Source organism: Brienomyrus brachyistius, chromosome 8, assembly GCF_023856365.1.
Source record: "Brienomyrus brachyistius isolate T26 chromosome 8, BBRACH_0.4, whole genome shotgun sequence".
Lineage (NCBI taxonomy): Eukaryota > Metazoa > Chordata > Actinopteri > Osteoglossiformes > Mormyridae > Brienomyrus > Brienomyrus brachyistius.
Window position 1 is genome coordinate 27,989,948 of NC_064540.1, and position 23,573 is coordinate 28,013,520.

Here is a 23,573-nt window from a genome sequence, read left to right on the forward strand (position 1 = left end):
GTTGCCATGACAACCCCTGGCTGATGCGTCAGTGCGCATGCAGCTTGGCCGTTTCCCAGCAGACGGCCGACTCACGGGCCGCCCCCATAGCCGCCGCCATAAGTGGCTCAGAATGGGACCCTGAGACCCCACCTAGGATCGCGAGGCTGCTGAATCACCCTACCACCCCCACCCCCGTCAAGTCCGCCAGTTCGCAGAAACAGCCAGCCTCATCTTGCCGCAAGTTCCGACTTCTGGGTGCGGACTTCTCCTCCCGTGCCTTATAAACAGATACTTGGCAGCAAGGTCTGCATGACGCTTATCGGGGTTATCTCAGCAGGATGACACTACCATTCCATCCTCGCCCAGGGTGTCAGACACAGGATAATTGCAAACCAACGATTGACAAACTTTTGAACAGTACGAAGAACAAGTTAAATAAGGTAATGGTTTTGAGTGTTTACCATTAGCAGTTGCCGTCAGAATACGCAAAGGAAGCCAGATGGACTGATCCGAGTTACATTCCGCAGCCTCTCAGCGGACCATACGAATGAGCACAATGCACTCACAATGTTTCACCTGAGACCAAAGAGAAGCGACCTTAAGAAGGGAAAGATTCTCCATGTGCGTCTCCCATGACGCAGCCAAACCGTGAAACGTGAAATTCTGCTGGAAAGGAACCAGAAAGCACATTAAACGATCTGGGCCGCAGGGTTTATGAGAAAGCGTGAAGTTTGGTTCAGTTCTGTGGAAAGGCAGATCCGGCCCGCCCACACACACACGGGGACACGCGCATGGTACTTTCGAAATAACGTTAGTCGGAACACAGTCTGGCTCACTGTGCAACACTGCCGACCTCACGGCCTGGCCTGTAAACACGGGGCAGCAAGTCATCATCATACATCATGCAGGTCACTATGGAAACGGCCCCAAGGATGAGGAGGAGATGATAAAGCGCGCACACACACACACACACACACACACACACACACACACACACACACACACACACACACACACACACACACACACACACACACACACACACATTCAAAGGGACTTCCCATTGACTTCCATTTTAAAAGCAATTAATTATACTGCAAAATTTTTTGCACTTTCATATTTTCTGCAGACAGCGAAGCAGGAAAAAAAAAATCTCTGTGGGGACACCCCCTATATATGTTTTCGGGATTTTTCCTTTTACACCAACCGGCCTTGTGGGGTCCTGGCAGAGAAAAAGGATTTCCATCCCGAACGCAGCCGAAAGGATGACTGCAGCAACATTAGCGTTCGGGACGATGGGGTCCGAGGGCAAAGTGTACCTCCTACACACTGGTTCCCAGACTGTAGTTTGGGGATTTCTGCTGGTGCTGACGTCGCTCCAGCCAACCTCATAACAGACCGGCGTGCTGCATCTGACCTCGATAAAAGCAGCTACAAGCAGTGTTTCATGACTTACTCTTTTCATGCTTTACCGTCACTTTATTCTAGCAATTGTTCATATGATACAAATCTGTTTTCAGCTCAGTCCATTTAAAAATGACCTTGAAGGAGTCAGTGCAGTGAGTCTCACCTGGATGGTGGGGTTCCCACCCTCCAGCAGGGCGATCGCTAGGAGGATGCTCTCTTGGAAGATACGGTCACTGGTGGCGTTCATGATGAGGTCGATGACCAGGTCTGACGCTCCCTCCCTGTCAAGGTGACACTGGACCTCTGCCAAGCTTATCTCCCCCCGGCCAAGAGATCCGGGGGCACTTCCTGCAAAAAGTAAGGGGGGGGGGGGGGGGGGGGGGTCATGTACAGCGGCTTAGCAATTCAGCCATTTACACTCCCTGAAATTAAGCAAAGCAATTCAGGTGAGCTGGGGGTTTTTCAGATCTTTAGGTATAGTGGTGCAAAGTCCACTTTGAAATCTGACCTTCCATAGTTTGGCCTCCAATAACCGCTACCCGTGTCCCTGTAGGCAGTCTATGTTAGAGCCCACAGACGGCAGGGCACAGTGTTATGGAGAGAAACACTAAAAGCAATAACACCAAAGATGGAGAAATCTCGGCTTGCCAGTCACACAAACCCAGAAAAACTGAAGAACACGCCGAGTTAAATCATGCCTCTCTCTGAGTTGTACCCAAGATGAAATCATGGCTCACACCAGCCAGTTTCATCAGTGCAGACCTTGATTGTGTTCAGCTGCAATTTACAACGTCCTGCAGCCAAACCATTTGTTTATGTTCAATTTGTTGCTATGTGGTTTAGGCTCCTGATTAATAGTTAAATACACGAAGGGTTCTCCTGGTTTTTCCAACTAACTGATTTCCCAGTCGTTCCGTAAATGAATCCAGACAGACCATCAATGTAACCTTTAAACACATAAGAGTTGGCAGGGGTGTGTGACTTCGCTGGGAAGTAAGGTGATTAACTCCCATGATTGCATCCCCATATAAGTAACCACTCACATAAGCTTTGCGACCAGGTGGGGCAGGAAGCTCAGAGGACGTGAGCTCCGGCCCCGTTGCGTGGCAACAGTAATGGATAAAATCGAACGTGCGGAGAGACGAAATGTCAATGGGGGAAGAGAGAGTGGCTTTAAAAGAGGGGGTTTATGAACAGCAATTTGCCACAATTGAGTTAACTGCCTGAAGAGGACATATCAAACACTGACGCATGCCAACAATCTCAAAGTGACAGAACCAAACCAAGTATTTTCACCGTTCCTAAGAATCAGGAGGTGGAGAAAGCGATGTGTCTGACGACAAGGCAGTAAGCAGAAGATCAGAGATGGGACTGTTTACTGCGATTTTAGAGGGTCATTCTAGGGTTACCTGACATAGCTTCTATTGTTCCTGTTTGGGGCAAAATAGGAAAGACACTTAAGCTGTTTGGCATTAGCCATCAGACACGTGGGATTTTCGCATTAACTTCTGCTTATCTGTAAAATGCAGATTGGGGAAATACAACAGAACATGGAGAAGCTATTTGCTATTCGACATGGTTTCCCACACTATCCCATAACGGCCTCGCCTCCCCACCACACACAGGCAGATGGATCCATGCATCGACAGACAGACACAAACCCACACAAGCTCACCTGATTGGGTCTTCCCCTGGCCACCGGGGGTGAGGGGACCATTGCTCACACTGGTCAGGCTGTCCCTCCTCCCACTGGGCCTGAAGTTTCCATAGTAACGATTCACCAAAATCTGTCTCAGTGCTTCACCCTTCAGATGGAGACAGCAGCCGGGAAGAGAGACGTCAGGAATTGGCTGACTTCCGGGGGGGGGGGGTGAAGCGGTCGCTGGCCTACTCAGAACCATTTCATAAGGCTTGATGGATGCCAGCCGAGGGGGCTGCCAAAACCCCTTCGAGATTTGTCACTGCATAAATTACCATGTATTTCTGTGAGGTTCCATCTCACACCATAATGCGGACGATGTAACACCTAGACAAGCTACTCTTGGAGACAGCAGGAATGTAAACACGGTGAAACAGAACTCAACGGAAGTACAACACTGAGAGATGGACATATTTGTGTGTGTGGGATGGGGGAGCTTCATCGGAGTGATCTAGTCTCCGAAATCTGAACTAAGGAATCAATAGGGGAAAATCCTGCCGATGTAATTCTGTCAAAAATGGCTAAATCAGCCAGAGTATCCTTGTTGGTCATTCCTATATACCTCAGATACCACACATAAACGGTGTTTCTCCATAAATAAAAGTAAAATTACTATGTTGTACAACAAAATTAGAATCAGCTGCTCACGGGCATACTATTTTTGCTGAATATATTTAGTTGGAAAGTGCTATAAGTGTAGATTTAGCCAGAGTCAGCTGTTAAGAATCTCAGTGAAAAAGCTCCCATTTCACTGAAAGCAGTATCTTAGGACTGTAGTGCCACCAGGTACGATACTGTCACAGCAAGGAAGACCAGTAGATGAGCCGGCCAATGAGAACATAACAGGAAATTATAAGATACAACTGCACGGCTCGAATGCGACGCCCACTCATTGGACCAAAGGTTGAACCCACACACCCAGAAAGAAGAAAAACAGACCATCCCATTAACACCAGCGTGGGTTGGATGCCTTGTGCAGAGTGCAGGGGCTGTCAGGACCCATTTACAGTAAGACAACAAAACTGAAACCCCTACAGATGGTACACGAAGCTAAAGAGCCAAAGGAGCAGAATGCCTTGACTCACACACACAGTAAGGCAGTGCTGTTTCGATCATATAATGGAAAGTCAAGACCCAGTTAATCTCTGGACATACTCATGTTAGTGACAAACAAAGGATGCATGCTTTTGAACCGTGCTTCCCATCCCGGTCCTCGGGGACCCCCTGAGACAGCCCATGTTTTTGCTCCTTACCAGGAGCTGGGAGGAAGCAAAAACGTGGACTGTCCATGGCTCCCTGACCACCGGATTAAGAAACAGTGGTGTAGAGGGTATTGTGGGGAGGTGTTATTAAGATTAAGGTTAGTCATCTGCTGTTGGCAGGACAGCGATCGCTCCTTCCAAGACCTTGGTTACATACCCTTCTCTGATCCTCCAGTTGCTTCTGAGGCTGATTCGGATCAGCATCCTGAGAGGGCGGAGTTAGCAGAGAACAGAGATACCAGAAGAATTGTGGGGTGGGGGGTGGGGGGGACACACACGAAAGAGTGCGTTAATGTCGTGCTAATTAGTCACTTTCCTCACATGCAAGAAGGTGCGGCAGATCTTCTCATGCTGTTAAGAGTGTGTTGAGTGAAGTAGCGGTTTCGCAAACGTAACCATGCAGAACATACTGGGGACCTCTAATGAAAAAGTTATGGTGTGGATTCAATGTCACCCAGAGACCTGGGTGGCCTTCTGATGGGGACAGGCATTGGACCTCGCTTATCCAGAGCCCAGCTAACAGCTACTCAGAAGCCCCCAGCTCACCAGCCGGGAGCCCAAGGGGAACAGGAGCCAAGGACACGTCGCTACATAATGGAGCACAGAAAGGCTAATGTGGAGGGCCAGGACGGGCTCTCCGAAACCCAACGAAGATGACATTGGGGACAAGAGGGAAAGGTCAGGCCTGACCAGGCCAGGATGGGGGGCAGAACATGAAGACAAGGGTACAGCTGGGGAGGGGGCACACAAATTGAAAAAAACAACAAGACACAGTCAGGTCTTCTGGGAAACGGTTACGATGACCAACACACAGGTGGTCTGTGAAGGTAGACAACTAGAAACACAACAACCTGTATGCATACACTGGGGGCAGATACAGGTGTTGGACACACCTCAGTGGGGGCTTCTGGTTCCGGCGGGGGGGCCAGCTGATTGGAAATAAAAGTGTCGAGTTAGTAAAGTATTCATCTCTTCACATTCTCCCCCCAAGATGGCGTAGTCAGCAGCAGACAGCAGGACTCTAATGGTATTCTGGGGGTGGGGGCACAGTGTGGGTCTGATTACTACCCACGTTACAGCGGATGACTGTCCAGAAGCGACGACGAGAGACACCACCACATAAACATCAGCACCAGCGACAACCACAGTAGCAACAAGGTCAACCATCACACAAATCACTGATAGAGAAACCGGGACCAAAAAGCTTTGCCTCTATAGCCTGTGCTGTACCAAAATATTCCCCGCGTTCAGCACTATTACATCACACCCATTCATGAGAGGTCACCATTTACACTGACCGGTATTGGTTCATCTACCTGTCCATCATTTGGTTACGTGTCATGTGATTGGAGGAATTCAGGCACAGATAAAAAATAAAAAAACAGAGATATACACTCCAATGCAGGTATGGTGTAATTGTTCTCAAATTCTTATCTATTGCCATTTAAAGCCTCACCACATGAAGTATGCTTACATTCTTCAGAAGAACAGGGACACACGTCACTCCCCACCCCACCCCACCCCACCCCACCCCGAAAGCTTTATTTTTAGTGAGTGAATCCCAAATTACAGTAATAATTCATAAGCCTGACCAGTTATTCCTACACAGGACAAAAAGGGCTCCTTCCCATCATAACTCTTAGTCTGGATCACAGACACACAAAAGTAAAGTTATAAAAAAGACTAACTTATTTGGTGAATGGAATGTTCAGGTACAGGTGATATTGAGTACATCGCATCAGAGCTGCTCAGATGTGTTTGTGTGTGTCTGTGTGGGGGTGGATCTGGCCACACTCACCTTAACAAACACACACACACACACACACACGGGTGCCTGAGTAATTGCGAGACCAGCTTGGAATCTCCCTCAATCTGACTTCTGTTTATTCAAAAGATCAATTTTCACGCAATAGGAACGTGCACGCACAGAAGCGGCACTTCGAAACATCCCCCTTTCTGCCTTGCCGAGTCTGCTGGCCATAGGGGCTGATGAAACGAGTGATAGGTGTTGTTTAATACTTCTCTACCCTGAGGCCTGAGGAAGACTCTTCAGAGCTTCCACACATGCAGGTTATGTCGAAAGACACTGAAATGTCACGGCAGATGGACTCAAAGTGCCTTTGTAGGGAGTGCATGCAGGCTTGGGAACACTGAGGCGAAATCAATTCCTCCATCTGAATCACACTCATTTTCTTTTCTTTTCTGTTCTTTTCTTTTAGTCCCATTCAGTGGCAGCACTTTTAACAGTTTGTCCTTTTTCTTTATATGTAGAATTTTTTTATTTATTGTATTTTAATTAGTTTAGTTATTGGACAGCAAGTTTTTTTTTTTTTTAAACTATTACTAGTTTAGATCAGTTCTATTGCTCGTGTGTGAAGGATGGAAAGTGCTGAAATCTAAAAAAAAATATACAATTATAATCATTACAATCATTATACTTATGTGTTAATAATACATTATAATACATTATAATGTCTCACAAAGCCTTGAGAAATTAAACATATTAAACAATCATTTTTCCAAAATGATTCAGAATAAATTATGACTGCCTGCTTAAGTGTTTGTTTTTTTTTTTTTTTGCTTGATTACTTCATTTTTCGTCACTGAAAGCGAAAATGCATGAACCTGATGACACTAAAAAATAAATGAGGACGGGTCAGCGACACGCTTCTTCCTCAGGAGTAACCCTTAAAGGTCAAACCAAGCAGGGAAAGCATTAATGCAGCAGCAGGTCTATAACAGTTTAGACACCGACTGCTCGTGATACACCAGTAGTTCTTTGCTGGGCTGCAGGCAACAGGAAACCTGACTCTGATCGTCACTGGTATGGTTAGAGAGCCATTAACCGGAGTCGATGTTTCATGCTGCTTAAGGCAGAGAGACGCGTCGTTCCATCACCACTGCACGTTTGACAGCTGCGAAAGTAGGAAAAGCCACATGTGAAAAGTCACATGTTCACCATCGACCAAACAAGGAACAGCTCCGGCTCCTTTACATGCAAGAGCCACCCTGGAGGCCTACCCTTCAGTTTCAGGTGGCAGCACCCAATTTCTGGGGTAGACCCGCCTTCCACGAGCCCCCGCCCAAGGCGTGGGGGAAGTGGCTGGAGAGAGTCCAGAAGCCCCGGCGAAGCATGAGAACCTGCAGGCTGCGGCCGCGTCCTTTAGTCATGAGGCGATGCGTATCTAGCGAGCATGACACTGAAATAAACGCACGGCCTGGCCTGTAGAAATCACAGCCCCCGCCATGTCCTACAGACGCACAACGCAGACAAGCCAGGGACAGGGTCCACTGCGCTCTCCGGCAGGAATAGTGACCGACGTACAAAGCTGCTCTGAACATTTATTAGAATTATTTCTTTTTTTAACAGCAGGATGTGACTGAACGTCCGGGGAAGGTGGCTGCCGAAGTGTCCCGGGGGCAGAGTGTGAGCTCAGTGAAGCTAACGGGGACACTCACCATAGCACATGCGTCACCCAGAGCCCATCAGTTATCACACACTGATATAGATCTGGTACCCAGACGCCCCCCACACACACCACCACGGCCGCCACCAGAAGATCAGGCAGTTGAAGAGGTCCTGCATCAGCCAACCTCTGAGGACTGCAAAATGTGCCAGTACCCTCCCCCTACCCCCCAACCCTACGAGACGCTGCCAGTATCTCTCAGTAAACAGCTCACCGCACTTTTATTGGCAATTACCGCTGAAGGTCACACACCAGTGGTGAGTCTGAATTCCAGGAAAAAAAAAAAAAAAAAAGAGAGAAAAAAAAAAAACGACAGATCTTATGCAACTGCTGCCCGAGAGCTGGCAGCGGCTCAGGAAGCGGCCCAGCATGCAGGCTGGGAAACTGGGACGGCGGATTCGCAGCCTCACACAAAGTCACAGCTCCTCCTACTGGAGGTCAGTGGCAGTGCGCTCAAATGGCGGAGCCTGGGGACGGCCGAGGACTGTGAGGGAGGGGAGAATGGGAGACGACTAGAAAGAGATGTGTGAGGGGAAAGAAGTGGGGTCTCTTATGAAAACACTGTCCTTGATCTAATAATATTTGCACTTGTGTACATACATTCATCAACATACTGATAAGGACATCCTTTATCAGCAAAACATTCTTTAATTCAAGTCCTAAAAGCACCAATATAAATGCATGAACTTCAACTCAACTCTTCACTCAACACACAGCTGGGATGATCTTATACAACAGGAAATGGAAAGAAATTAACAAAACATAAAAGGAAGTGAAAGAGGGCTGACAAGTATAACTGATATCAGGGGTGCATTGCACCTCAGTCTCACTCTGCGTAAGATAACTGGCAGTGGAAATGAGAGAGGGACCAGGATGGGGCGGGGCCGGTGTGAGAGAAGCCCCACCCCCAGGTTACTGCTCCACCAATCAGCCTCCTCCTACACTCACATTACCATGACAGCACAAACCTCACAAAGGCCAGAGACCCAGGGAACACTCAGAGCCTCAAATGGGCTCCCCCCAGATGTCCTTGACACAGAAGGATGGTGATACCATGGCCAATGGGGGAGGGCATGGTATCTGTATGAAAGAGGTGCCAGTGTTCTTTCCTAGAAAGCACCCTCACCCCACCTAACCTCCCCTGCCCCCCCAGGTGTAGGGGCTATACCATTTCACGTGCAGCATTCGCAGGATGACTTGGACGGTTAGCTTGGTTATTAATACTCACAGCTGCTACTCCGGAGTGGCGCAGAGCTGAGGAAGACGAGAACCCCCCCCCCGCCCAGCCCCACCCCCTCCCCAATCTGCCTGCATTTTCCACCGCCCCCATGGGGGCACCGTCTGACCAGTGTCCCTTTCCCATTCAGGGTCAACAGTGAGACAAGGTCAGGTGTGAATAGGGGTGTGACCCCCTGAGCTGCAGAGCTCAGCCACCGGGCCTCCCTCCTCTACTCCTGATCATGTCGACCGGTTAAGACCAACAGTCCAAGACATCCTGTTCTCTAGGAATATTTACAGATGGATGAAATGACGGCTCCCATTTTAATATAATAAATGGCTCCTTAACTTCTAACTCGCAAACATCAGAAATGTGGTTTGCTTGGAAACTTAAACGGGAATGCACACACAGGTACACATGCTGACCGAGGCATGTGGTCAAGCAAACATCGTCACTGGTTCCCAGTCACCCCCAGTCCTTTCTTGCACACTTCGCTCACACCCTGAGGTGGGGCATGTAGACACGCTGACAAAGACGCGGTGTCCCGAAATTCATTGTGTCTCTGAAATCTAATGTCCCAATAAAGTCTGTGACCTATAACCTCTGTTGGTAGTTGCTTCATGTTCAGCCATAAGTCACATGTTATCTCCTCCCATAATGACATTTAGATGTTTGGACATTTGCTGAATATCTTCTGAGTACAAGGCCACCTTCCATCCAGAGGATGCAAAGCTGGAATGAAGCGTTGCACCGACACGACGCGGGAGGCCCCCCGAGGCACGCACCGACAGGGCCCGGGAGGCCCCCCGGGGCACGCACCGACAGGGCCCGGGAGGCCCCCCGGGGCACGCACCGACATGGCCACCTCTCCACAAGCATGCAGCAGCGGACGCACAGACCTAGCGAGCTGGTGGGGTCACCGCCACAGCCCAGGCATTGGACACATGGCAACCCAGGGGCCTGCAAACTGCCCCCAGGGGAACATGGAGCAGACAGCAGCCAAGGAGGCACAGAGGAGGGTGAGGGGGGAGCCGGGGAGGTACGGGGGGAGGTGGTTAGAAAGCAGCAGGTCACCAGGGAGACAGAGAAGCAAACAGTGAAGAAACCAAGAAAAAAACCGTCAACCTCAGCCACATCCATCTCATCATCAAAGGCAATCAACTGGAAGAGAAGAGCACAGCAAACAGTCAGTATGGGCGCATCTGACAGGGCTGGCGTGAAAAACGACAAAGAAAAAAAAAAAAACAGAAATAAGGTCATTTCAAAAAAAGCACACAATGTCTGTTAGTAAGATACATAGGAGGAACAGCATTTTAAAGCTTTGGTCAGTAAGGAGTGAGCAGATACAACCAAGCCGACAGACCGGAGATTAGTAATGAGATATTTACACAGCCGGCGGAGCGTATTAGTCCTGGGGTGCTTTAATACATGCTGCTGTCTTTGACTCATACTCCAGAACATGCTGCAGGCCACCAGACCCCCCCCAAAATAGATGGAATGACTGGGCGGGTCCTCCGAAGACAGCTAACAGTGGCCTAAGAGTGTATTTGAGCATGTGGGTGTTAAGGAGGACATGTGCCCCTCGCCGGCCACCTCAGTAATAAGGGGAAGGCAGCAGAGCAGGAAGAGGAGGAGTTATCCCAGCTCCTGATTGGCCATTCGTACCCAAGGTGACAGAGCACCCAATCAGATGACTGGCAGCTATTGCTTAGGGTAATAAATAAAGACATAACGGGACAGAGCAGGAATAAGATTGTCCAAACCATACCATGTATTTCTTAAACTAGCACACTGGTGCCTTTACTCTGCAATGCTGAAATGTTCTCTTTGAACCCCCAAAGTGGAGATATGAGAGAAATCCCTTGGACTCACTAATAACAGGATCAGTTTTTGATGTGAAATCTGCATGATAACATGTGGACCCCCTGAGTCCAGGGGATTTCCCCCACACCGCATTTGTGTTACAAATAAACGTTTTTGGAATAAATATACAACTCCGAGGGCGATGCTAAGATGTTGTGAACCGTTGAAGCTTTCCTCAGCTGGCTGCCGGACAATATCAACAGAAGAGCAAAAAAATAAATAAATTAAACAGTACAGACACAGTTACTGCACACGGAGATTCCCAGAGGCGTCTGAGGAGAGGCCTGGACCAGACTGATCAAACAGCAGCGGTCAGGACAGGCAGTGGAGCTGTCCGGATGCTCAGGACGTGGCCTTCAGTACCTTCTCCCCGTAACCACGGTCTTTGGTCATCATCTCCCGTAGAGTCTGCAGCACCTTGATGCAAAGCCGTTCCTCGTTCTCCTCCAGCAGCTGCTTCGTGTGTTTGATGAGCCTAGTGGAGGCAGGATGGGGGTCCAAACATAAGCAGGTACCAGGGGGGCCTGGGTGTGAACTTACAGAAGGGGTGTGCATACGCCGGCCTGGGGAAGCCTGTGTCCTTATGACATCATTCGCCTCGTTAAACAGAAAACACCCAAACTACTCCTTGCTGATCAGTTCAGGTGTAGGTTAAAATGAGAGTCCCCATGAAGATGTCATGCGTGTGTATGCGTGGGTGTGCGCAAGTTCCCTACCGTACTGGCAACACAGATGGCCAGCAACATATCTAACTGCCCAAAGGCCCAGGCAAACGAAGGTAAACAAAACTGGGTGGACTCTGGAAGGAGCTGAGCAACTCTACCCAGGAGCCAGCTAAACTCGGAGCTCTGGCATGCCCATCCGCGGGAAGCGGCCAAGGGCAGGTTAAACATTCTCCGCTTTGGCGGAACGTTGTGCGGCAGCGCCGCGGTGCAGCAGGCCGAGTCCCAGCACTCAGGATGATCGGCACCCTCTGCGTTACAGACTCCCGGAGCACATGCTACCCTATCCGGCTTAATCAGGCAGGCACCTGTTCATAGAAAGCCGTGGGCTTAGCACAATATCTGCAGATGGGGCGCTGACGTCTGTCTTAGTCCCCCCTGCCATGGCCCCATGGGGTTGCCATGTGCAGCACTGGGAGGACAGGACGCAGCATAGCACACACTTTTTAACATGGTAAAGCCTTTAACATGCTTTCCCTTCTCACATCCTCATCTCACAGAAGGCACAGAGCAAGTTTATACACTGAAGTAACAATGCTGCCCTACCAGAATATTACCCCACCCTCTGTCCCAGCTTTTGATTCCCATTCCAGTCAGCACTGGCATCTAAATCCCCATCTGGTACAGGCATCACAGCCTTGGTCTGGAGGCAGGTTTGGTGCACAGCTCTTTGCCTGAGCCAGACAGCACTGCAGAAGCACCAAAACAGAGAAGTGCTTTACCTAGAGATACGCCGAGCCAACCTTCATGTTGAAAGTTCATTCGAATTGTATTTATTTGGGGTCCTGGGGACTCCAGTTGAGCTTTAGATTAACAGACATTTTTCCAAGTGATGTCCCATCTCACAAATCACTTTTCAGGTTATAAATAACAGCCATTAAGCCTGTCAGTAGCCAAAGGTTGCTGAAAATAAGCCCTCTGCTGGAAGGTTCCATCTTCATGCAAACTGACTGTGAATGAAGTGATAATGACAACTTGCAGAAGGCGGCAAAAGTTACGGGGGTGGCGGGGGGTCTGACAGCTTGGCCCCTGGCGGGGGGGGCGGACAGCTGTCAGCGGCTGGCAGGGACGCCTTACTTGCAGATGAAGCCGCCACTTTCGCACTTCTTCCTGGCATCCGTGTTCTCTGGGAAGAGCAGCTCAGGACGGTGGAGAACGTCCACCAAGACCGAGAGCTCCGCCTGCACCAGTGGCCGGAGACGGTCCTCCAGCGCGGACACGATGTCCTGCAGGAGAGAATGCAGGTCAGCTAGCACACGCTTCCGGGATCTTCTGTCTACGGCACAGACACAGTTAGTTAGCTCTGACAAACACAACATAAGAAACTTACAAACGAGAGGAGGCCATTCAGCCCATCAAGCTCGTTTTGGGAGAACTTAACTAATAGCTCAGAGTTGTTAAAGTCTTATCTAACTCTGATTTAAAGGAACCCAGGGTTTTATCTTGTACTACACTAACAGTGAGACTATTCCATACTCTGACTACATGTTTCCTCAAATTCGTTTTAAAATGTTCTGCTAATTTCCACCTATGAAAATTAATATTAAAGTAGCCATTTAGCTGAACAGCATCGAGACCTGTTAGAATTTTATATACCTGAATCATGTCCCCCCTTAGTCTCCTTTGCTCGAGGCTGAACAGATTCAACTCAGCAAACCTCTCATCATAAAACATTCCTCTAAGACCAGGAATCATTCTCGTAGCCCTACGTTGAACCTTTTCCAAGACAGCAATGTCCTTCTTAAGGTATGGTGACCAAACCTGCACACAATATTCTAGGTTGGGTGTTACCAAGGAATTATATAATTGTAGCATCACCTCACTTAAACTCCACACCTAGAGATGTAACCCAACATCCTATTGGCCTTTTTAATTGCTTCCCCACACTGGCAAGACAAGCATCAACATACACACCAAGGTCTTTCTCATAATCAGTTACCTTTATTTCAGTGGAACCCATAACATATCTGTACTTTATATTTCTGCTCCCTGCATGGATTACCTTACATTTATCTACGTTAAATGTCATCTGCCAGGTATCAGCCCAGTCGCTAATTAAATCCAGATCCCGTTGTAGCCTCTCCGCTGCTAGATCAGTATCTGCTACACCACCCACCTTGGTGTTGTCTGCAAATTTAACCAGTTTACTGTATGTATTGGTGTCAATATCATTAATGTAAATTAGGAACAATAATGGTCCTAAAATTGAACCCTGCGGTACCCCACTATGAACGGAGGCCCACTGTGCATCTAATAACTATTTGCTGCTTCCTGTCTGTTAACCAGTTTTTGATCCAAGTTGCTACAGTTTATAAAATCCCTGCAGCTTTGAGCTTAAGCAAGAGCCATTTGTGGGGGACAACATGAAAGACATTCTGGAAATCTAAGTAGATCACATCGTAGGCCATTTTGTGATCAATATCTCTTGTAGCTTCCTCAACAAACTCAAGTTGATCAGTTAAACAGGATCTACCTCTCCTAAATCCATGTTGGCTATCCCTCAGAATGTTATTTGAATCCAGGTAATCTACCATTTTGACTTGGATTATAGCTTCCATTACTTTTCCAGTTATGCGAAGTTAAACTGATTGCCCTATAGTTTGCTGATATATTTCTACCTCCTATTTTGAATACGGGTGTTATATTAGCATGCTTCCAATCAGAAGGTACCACACCCACAGATAATTTCTGGAATATTAAAGTTAAAGGTTGGCTAAGAATATCCCTCATCTCTTTTAAAACTATAGGTAAGATGCCATCAGGCCCCTGTGATTTATTTATTTTGAGCTTAGCTAGGCTTTATACCACGTCAGCCTCAGTTGTACATATATTGGTCATAGACGACACTGGCAAGTTACTTGTGTTCTGTACTGTGAACACCCATGTAAAAGTGGGTCACCAGGACAATGAGACTGAAACAAATGCAGGAGGTATGACTCTGGCCTCCACGCATGGCCTGTTCATGGAGTCACTATACCTCCTGTTATACTGGAGCTGCTGAGAACACTGGCTCACACTCCAGTTTCATCTTACATCATGTTCAACAACTAAAAATAAAAAATGTGAAACAAAATGAAAAATAAAAATTTTACTCCATAAAGTAAGTTTAAGGGGGAACAAGTCATACTCTAATATGACTCATAATTAAAAAAAAAAATGGCAGGTGGCAAAATTCATTTTATGTTTTTCCTTTGTTGCCTACAAAGTATGGTATTCTGTTGTTTTTCTCAGTCACACAAAACCCCATTACCTACCCAAGCATGTATTTAACCCCCAACCAAAGGCTGTTTACTAGATCTTGATTACCAGCTTAACCTTTGACACCTCTGGACTCTCTGGTAGAACACAGAGCATTAATTAGGAACTCTGTGATAAACAAAGGTCATCAGGACTATGTGTAGATCAGGGGCTCTCCTGACCCCATGTAGGTCTCTCAGCCAAAGGTGCACATCCTCTCAAGTTTCCGCAAAAGGTTCAGGGCATGATTTCCTCAAGGTGATCAGAAGATCTGAGGGAGTCAGATGAGTAACTTCCACATAACTTTGTCATGCTGGGTGAGGCAGGAATAAGTGTGTGCGTGCGTGGTTAGCCAGTTCCTTCACAACATCGTGAACAGTCACACCTACCCAACCCCAAGGCCGAGCAAAACTGTGACCGCTGTGTGACATGTCGGCACCCTCACACGCAAACACGTACACGCTCCTCACCAGACTGCACTCTCCATTGATCTGCCACCATAGGACCCCTGTTTAATCTGCACACTGACTCATGCCAATGATGCAAGAGCAGAGTTCTACAAGGACTCTGTCAAAGCCACGGATTCTGTGATTAAAAGGTTTTAATAATGGCATCCATGGCCCGAAATAGCTGGAAGACTCCCTGCCTTTTCTGTAAGTAAAGTCAAATCAGATCATATCAAAGTTTATTTATGAAAAGCACAACATTATGGCCAACAGGCATATGCAGGCACTGAAATGAGTTGAAATTGGAAAGAAATATTACATCATAGGATTTATGACATTTTGATAGAAAGTGGATGGAGTTACCAGCTTCTGGTACGGTGTGAAGTATATTCAGCTGGACTGATCTCAGTTTATAAGTTCAAAACCCCCAAATATGGCCTTAGAGCCAAGTCAGAGAGCCATGTGGTGAAGTGTTTCAGGCATGAGAGAAAGGCATGCAGAGTTTCGCAAGACTTAACCCATGATCTCCAAACGTGCCTTTTTTCCTCTCCTCTTCAGCTTGTATGACATCATTATTTCTAGAATTCATGCACCACCAACCCTCTGTAGAAATGGCTGGCATTTCCCACTCCTCCTCATGTCGATTATACAGCCACTCTGGAAGGTTCTGCTTAAGGCCGGGGCTCGTCCTCACCTGGAGTCGCTCGATGATGTTCCTGTAGTCGCGCGAGGTGGTCAGGGTTGAGTCCCTGCGGGCTGCATTGCGAGCGGAAAGCCTCCAGCTCAGTGCCGTCTTCTGCACGATGTTGTTGGACTTGACAAACAGGTTATTCACCTGGCTGTCCAGGTCCACCGGGATGGCTATCGCGCGGCTTTTGGCTGCGTGTGGTCAAACAACAAATGAGGGATGGAGGCAGAAATGCAAGTTGACTTTCCTTCAGCGACATTATATACAACACGCATGTTGAGCTAATGTGTTAAACTTGGCTCCAGGGAGAGGGGGGCCATGCCATCTTCACATAGGTCTCTTACCCACATCAGATAGCACCTTGATGCAGGCCTCCACGGAGGCCTTCTGTGTTGGCGTGAGCCAGCTACAGTGATAAATCCTGAAGACCCCCTGCAGCAGCTGGACAAACACTGGCTGGCGAGTCTACAAGTGGAGGCGAAGAAATAAAACCCAAGAAAGAGAGGGAAGAAAATAGGAAAAAAGTTAGGTGGGCGTAAGCGGAAGAAAGAATCAAAATGATGGTAAGAGACAAAAAAGGGCAGACAGATGAGAATTAGGCTACAAGGAGTCAGCGACCTTTCCTTGGATGAACAGTCTGCACTGATCGGTGTTTCAGGTAACTCCTACCCTGTCCCTCAGAGAGAAGACACAGCCAAAACACATCAAGATGCCTGAAAACCAGGCTAGTTTGGCTGCCAAAACAAAGACCCAAAGTTGAGCAATTTCACTTTTCCACAGCATAACTGAACGTGTTTATTCCTGGCCATCCAAGATTACAAACAGCTACTTAATACAAAAATGTTTTGTTTGCCTTGGAAGTCCTCAGATCTGCTGGGCCGTACAAGAGATTTAGATAGATGGATCTTATGATGGTGGCCAACTTGGCATCATCACTGCTCTATAACCAGACCACATCCTCCTAGAGAACAGGGTTTGTAATCTGTTTCACCAACTATTTGCTGATATTTCTAGGCACAAGTGACGGTGCAGACAGCCCTGTACCGGGAAGTTCACATTGTTATTGCAAAGATGTACCACAAACCAGTCAAGCACATCAGCCGCCATGACTTCGGCTGAGGTTCGATCACACCAAGGTAAGCCACAGAACTGTGGGAAATACAAGCAAATACCTCTTATGCTGCCCAAAACAGATGCCTGTTCTAACAGAGGTTAGAAGGTTTGAAATTTGAATCTGTCCCGAATAACATCTGGCAAGTTTTCACTAACAAAGCACTGCAGTTTCTTGCAGTTCATTTCTTGCAGTTGAATTCATTTTAATACATATCCACCTGAGAGCAAAACAAAAATGTCTCAAATTAACATTTAAATAAGAGGAATACATTTCTACTGCTGACTGACCAGGTCCATGCCAGCCTGTGGTAGATCTTGCTGTTTATCCTGTTTCAGCATCAACTGCTTCACGCCAAGTGAGGAATTCATGCTATTCTTGCAAAGTCAACAAACTCAACATGAAACACACGCCGAATCAGACGGGAGTGCAGCAGGGTGTGTGTGGCTCATGTGTTTAAACACACCACTCTACTGAGCACTGAAGCAGGACTGAGACAAGATTACATCTGCATCCAACTTCATGTTGGTCCATAGCTGACCAGCTGTCCAAGTTGAATGGGAAAGAAAGAAAGAAATTAGATTTCTTTCAATGTCTGTAAACCTGCCCTGCGATGGGCTCGCCCCCCATCCTAGGTTGTTCTCCACCTCGTGCCTGTAGTTTCCGAGATATGGACCCCTCGCGACCCAGAAGGATAAGCAGTTTGGAAAATGAATGGATGGATCCATGGATAGCAAACAAGAGCCAGCTGACAGGCAAAGGGTGGAGTGGGGGGGTAGTTTCTGAAGATACATGAGAAAAATAAGATATTCCTCTTAAGAAGAAGACATGACCATATATTTTAATCAAACTTCACAGACAATAGGTGAAGATTGTTTCCAGAAGTAAAATAACCAGGAAACTAATAACAACAGCTTATTTTGGACAAAAGTAGAAGGTTATCTTGTCACCTTTTACTTGTTGGTGGTATCTAGTGACAGTAGCTATCCCAGATCCACAAATGGAGCTGAAAGTGACTCCCATGATATCCTCAGAATGAGATTTTTAAATGTCATAAAAAGATATATCAATTGGGACCAGGAGGACAGGAAATAAGGGACATATTTTAAGCTGCTTCTCAACCGTTGACACCAACCTATCCTAACCACAGGTGGAAAGTTTAGGTCCAGAAAGTGCAAATCCAGAGGTTTTGTTTCAACCAACCAGTTCAGTATAGAGAGTCACAGTCAGAGTACTTCACTGGTTGGTTGAAACAAAACCTTGGTCTGGATTTGAACTTTCTGGACCTGAACTTCCCACCTCTGATACTAACCTATGTGCAATATGACACTAACGCAAGGGAGGAATTCAGTGTTTGTAGCTAGAAAAAAAAATTGACCTTTATAACAAAGAGGGTTCTTAGGATTTTAATCATTGACTGACATCTTAATTTTCAGAGCTTTCAATAAAGTTTGGCGTTTCCCTCTGGTAACTCTAAACTCAGTTAAGCGCTTCACTGATCTTTCATGGTAACTGAAATGAGTTCTGAATGCCACTTTCAGGGACATGGTGCTCTCACATTTCTAATGCACGGACAAGTTAAATTATGACAGCAGTAGAGTCATCACTTACTAGAGGAGATGTCCTCTTTATATACAAATTCCAAGTGGTTTTAAGGAAGGAGAGCCCCCACCGACATCTCCCATGGACATACCTGGAGACTGGTACTCTGGTCTGAGAAAGGGGAGCTGAAGAATGTGGTAACAATGCTCATGACCGTCTCGGTAACGTAGCGTTCCAGAATGGTATCTGCATGCTTCCTGTCACTTGTGTTGTTGCATACCTGACAGGGGTTTGAAATATCACATGGGTCAAACGAGCCTGAATTCTGGGTGAAGGTCTACTTCATGAACTTATTCTAGGGAACTGAAGGAGGCAAAAATCGAGGAATGGATTAGGAAACGCTGTTCTAAAGAAACAGACACTGCCATCCAGGTTCAAGACAATATTTTCTCATGCAGAAAGACTAGGCCACAAGGACATACAATATGTTCTTAATTTTCCCAGAACATTCATATCCCATTCAAATTTTAACAAGAAGTTCCACGTTTGATTTTTCTGCCTTCTTCACTAACATCCATAGCTAATCACATTAGTACTAATGAACAATGAGAATTAACCTTTACATTTCATACAATAGCATCACCACTGTTGATGTCTTACCCTGCATATGTCTATCAAGAAGTTCTCAAACAGTTTCCACATGTGGTTGCTTGTGTAGATCTCCTTCATTTCAACCTCAGTGTCAACATAGCAGTGGTTCAGGAAGTTGATGTAGGCAATTTTCACCTGCAAAAAATGAGAAATGCTTTGACGAATTGGCTTTCCCTGGCGCACAGGGTAGCATAAGACAGGTTGTAGCAGTATGTCTGAGCACTGAAAACATTACAAGGAAATTTTAGGGCACATAATCTAGTTATTTAGACCCATAAAATTATGTTTTATGAGTGGATTGTAATATTCCATCTGCTTTAAAAGAGGCTTTCCTGAGCAGTTACATTCCAGACAGCTAATAACATTTGCTACACACTGATTTCATAGCACGTTCTGTTCCCCATGCTGGAGGATAACTGGGTTTTCCAAAAGTCACATGGTCACCACTGGCACTTCTCACCTCAGGGATGCAGTCCTCATGTGTCACCACACGAACAATGTCATCCAAGGGGAGTAGTGAGTTACATTTGATCTCAGTGTAGACATTCTTGCCCTCAGTGCAAATGGCCAGCAGCTCCACCAAGTGGATGTGGTAAATGAGGGGGCTGTTCTCGTCCATGCGGTCACGTTCCGACCGCATCATCTGCACAAGCGTCTGGAAAGAAGCGCGGTCGTTGTAGAAAACCAGCACATCCTCACCTGAGTTCACCAGCTGCGAGGAGGGAAAAACAGAATAGTATTATACCACATACAGACAAAGCTGTGGTCTGTTGCATTAAAGTTCTCGGACAAACTATTACAGGACAGAAGTTTCAAATCAAAAAGCATGTCTGAAGAAATGTTCTCACCTCAGCCATCACTATGTCCTGACACTTCTTGATGAACTTGTTCTCCGCCTTGACAATGGTCTGCAGGAACTTCAGGTACTGGACATGGCGGCCATGGGTCTCAATGCAGTGGACAAAGTGTTGTACCACGCGCTCGTTGATTTCACTGCACAGCTGGAAGTTGTTCATGAAGATGTGCTGCATGGTAAGGGCTTCCAGACTCTAGAAGAACACAACATTTTGGGTCCATGAAGATAAGCTGCACTGCGATGGACTGCAAGTACTAAGGGAAAAGCATCACCCTTAGCAAGGGGTAGTTTTCATACTAATTCAGTCACTGAGATTCAGATTTAGCCCTTGAACAGTAACCATCTAAATCGAGGACTCATTCCTTTTGCCTTTTGGTGTTTTAACTTAAATACCAAGATATCCTTAACTGAAGGGTAAGTTATCTCCAATACTGCTCACCCCAGGATTGAGGAAGAGGTTAATGTGTTTGTGAAGAAGAGCCTGGTTCTGCTGGTTTCCAGCACAGAAGTTCTGCAGAAACTCATGAGCCAACTTCATGATTTCCTGCATTCTCAGATCTTCTCCCTGTTACATATACATATAAACAAATAAAACATTGCTATTACCACTGAAGATTAGTAAAGCAACCCAGGAAAACACAAAACTCTGTTCTGATGCTCCTGACCTCAGTCCTGGATTAGAGTACCTTTTCATAGGGGATCTGCAAGAGCTCCAAGACCACAGCATGGGCCCCCATGTTCCGAAGAAGCCTCTGCTGCTGTTTCTTGCTCTTCTTTCCAGATGAGCCCTCCTGAACACACAGCTTACTAAGCCTGAGGAGGATCTGAGCATCAGAGGAGACAGGAGGTCAGGGTCTGGCCTGTGTCATGAGAAGGTTCTGGAAGCCACCGGGAGTATGAATACCTCCTTCACTATTCTGTAGTTGTAACTGCTGGTACTCTCCTGCTTCTTCTTATCAGAACCAGAGTCTCCCTGCAACAGAACAAAAAACATTTGAGCCTCCCTGAAAAAGAAAGGTGAGGTTACACTCGACTATGGAAATGGACGTGTCCCTTGACCTTCTGTTCCATCTCGGAGGAAGGGCCATCTCCTGTATCCATGGTTTCTCCCTGCCGCTTATACACCCACAGTTCAGATTTCTCCACAATGGAGCGCAGCAAGTCCAAGTCCCACTTGATCTGCTTGTAGTTTTCCACATCCTGATTTGTGACCAGGAGCTGGACCTAGGAAAAAAAAAGATGCGATGCACGTTAAATATTAAGCTGCCCAAAAACAAGGTGATGTAATCATAGATCCGCATCTCAGTGCTGATGAAGTTAGGGCACTCAGAGAAAGCCTTCAGTGCCATGAGGGAGTACCTGCTTGAAGGCTAGCAGTACCTCCTGCCTCTGACTAAAATGTCTGAAAAGCAGGTGGAGAGCACCGGACACCAGGGGAGGGTAGTCATGCATTGTCAAATGGAGCAGGACCCTCAGGAACGTTCTCCCACCATGGTCATCCAGGTCCAGGGGTGTGTTCTCTTCACTGTTCCGACAAGAACGTTTCCATATGAAAGAAACCCAGAATGATAGTCAGTCAGTTCACAAGAAAATAAATTTTTCATGTTCTGAGTCACACCTAGGACTCCCATCCCTATGTACATCAAAACCAAATACTTTATCTCAAACCATTTAAATTTTATGCATTATTCACATTTTATGTACTTCACATTCCCTCAGTTCTTTTAAAAAAATATTTCCATTGAAACTTGAGGGAAAAATGCACATTTCCACTGGACTGGATTTACCTTCCTCCAAAGATCCCCTCTGCCTGTTCTTCAATGTTCTCAAAATTCAGTGATCCTAAGGGAACACCAAAAGGAACATGGTACACATAGAAAGTACGAGATCAGAGCACCAGACTGTTGCATTGCAGCTCATGGGAAAACAAAACAATTGGGGAAAATAATGGAATCTACAGTTCAGAAACTAGTCCTGGAACCTGACCTGGCCCAAATCAAAATTCACACCCTTTTTCCGAGCCTTTCCGGCAGACAAAATTGTGCATCATGAAGAAGTGAGAGGTGACTAAACAAAAAGACTTTAATCCCAAAACCTATAACACCAATAAGTTTTTTTAGGGACCAAATGGAAGCACCAAAATACTTCTGTACATCATAAAAGAAAAATAGTTTAGTCTACATAGAAGGATTTTAGTGTGGGTAGACTACTTTGTGGATACTGACAGACTTGGGGAATGAACCTTGGTCACAGCTGGGGGAGGACTCATTTTCAGTTCCTGCTCGTACCCGGCATGTTGAGTCCGTCCTGGATGGTTCCTGGCGGTAGATCTGATTGGCAATTACTCTCATCAAACTCCCGTTTAAAGATGCAGAGCAGACAGGAGATTCGGTAGTCGAGACGTACATTCAGGATAAACTGTGGAGAAGGGGAAGGACCCCAACAAGCATGTTTCAGTGATCACTTTTCAACATAGGACAGAGTTTTACTGTTCAGATGTTAAAATGAATAACACAAACAAAAGGAGTTAGCTATTTAACTCTCGACTTGGCAGAGACAAAGTAACAGATTCTGGTACCTGCAGAATCTCTATTATTTTGAGCTTGGTGTCCATTACTAGAATGTCCTCCTTCTCGGGCTCTGTTTGGGTCTGGACAGCATCTCCATCAGGAGGATTGGCAGGGGTTGTGGGAAGAAAACCCCCTCCCCTTAGGACCACCTGGGTCATCAGCTCACCTACCCCATGGATTGACCTCATGACATTGCTACCTGTGTAAATAGATAATGGTTGGTCCAGATCTCAGAGTTTGCATCTCAGTCAAGCCAGAATACACACTTCCAATCATGTCTCACTCATCATACTAATCTCAGGTATTGATTCTGAAAGTGGTCTCATTGAGTTTTACCTTTGCTCTCGTCGCCTTTCTCAATCTTGTTGATGGGAAATATGGTAGTGACATGGACACAGTCCAAAATAGACAGCAGGATCTTAGTCAACCTCAACAAATCACTGAAGTTATAGAAGCCAAAATATATGAGGTTGCGAGCCAAATTCACGACCTGAAAATTAGCAAGAAGCAAAAAGGTTTAAACTGGTGTCGTATTTCACTTCAATTCTTAATTTTTCCTTAAGTGATCATCAGCAGCTCACCTCAAAGGTTAGTTTGTTTTTCTCTTTGTCCGAGAAAGGAACATTTTGACAAACAACATCTCGCAGGTAATTCTCCACAAACTCCATGGTGAGGGCAAAGCGCTCCTTAATTTCATCTTTGGTGGTTCCACTGTTATCATAGCTGACGAGCACCAGAAAGATGTCAGCACCCGACAGACTGATGACCTACAGTAAATCTGTTCCTTCCATTGAACATTTTTCTTTCTATTCAATATTAATCCTATTGAAGCAGCTACACTGAATATGCTG

At 46.5% G+C, this 23,573-nt stretch overlaps 1 protein-coding gene across 14 annotated transcripts in view; it reads right to left on the minus strand.

Moving 5' to 3' along the window:
* itpr1b (inositol 1,4,5-trisphosphate receptor, type 1b) overlaps positions 1 to 23,573 on the minus strand; it is a 92,214-nt gene that overhangs the window by 29,137 nt on the left and 39,504 nt on the right. For 7 of the 14 annotated variants that reach the window (XM_049022432.1, XM_049022426.1, XM_049022430.1 and 4 more), the window contains 23 exons: positions 23,304 to 23,445; positions 23,059 to 23,212; positions 22,731 to 22,921; positions 22,441 to 22,570; positions 21,940 to 21,994; positions 21,512 to 21,677; positions 21,212 to 21,376; positions 21,057 to 21,125; positions 20,839 to 20,976; positions 20,592 to 20,717; positions 20,145 to 20,345; positions 19,757 to 20,008; positions 19,306 to 19,431; positions 18,797 to 18,925; positions 16,337 to 16,457; positions 15,999 to 16,183; positions 12,699 to 12,847; positions 11,263 to 11,374; positions 10,162 to 10,197; positions 5,244 to 5,279; positions 4,508 to 4,555; positions 3,065 to 3,194; positions 1,553 to 1,737 (listed from right to left, as the gene is read on the minus strand). In XM_049022432.1, the coding sequence (XP_048878389.1) occupies positions 1,553 to 1,737; positions 3,065 to 3,194; positions 4,508 to 4,555; positions 5,244 to 5,279; positions 10,162 to 10,197; positions 11,263 to 11,374; positions 12,699 to 12,847; positions 15,999 to 16,183; positions 16,337 to 16,457; positions 18,797 to 18,925; positions 19,306 to 19,431; positions 19,757 to 20,008; positions 20,145 to 20,345; positions 20,592 to 20,717; positions 20,839 to 20,976; positions 21,057 to 21,125; positions 21,212 to 21,376; positions 21,512 to 21,677; positions 21,940 to 21,994; positions 22,441 to 22,570; positions 22,731 to 22,921; positions 23,059 to 23,212; positions 23,304 to 23,445 (3,046 nt within the window). The remainder of the gene's footprint in view (positions 1 to 1,552; positions 1,738 to 3,064; positions 3,195 to 4,507; positions 4,556 to 5,243; positions 5,280 to 10,161; positions 10,198 to 11,262; positions 11,375 to 12,698; positions 12,848 to 15,998; positions 16,184 to 16,336; positions 16,458 to 18,796; positions 18,926 to 19,305; positions 19,432 to 19,756; positions 20,009 to 20,144; positions 20,346 to 20,591; positions 20,718 to 20,838; positions 20,977 to 21,056; positions 21,126 to 21,211; positions 21,377 to 21,511; positions 21,678 to 21,939; positions 21,995 to 22,440; positions 22,571 to 22,730; positions 22,922 to 23,058; positions 23,213 to 23,303; positions 23,446 to 23,573) is intronic. The other 7 variants (XM_049022436.1, XM_049022435.1, XM_049022434.1 and 4 more) reach the window with 3 other exon arrangements.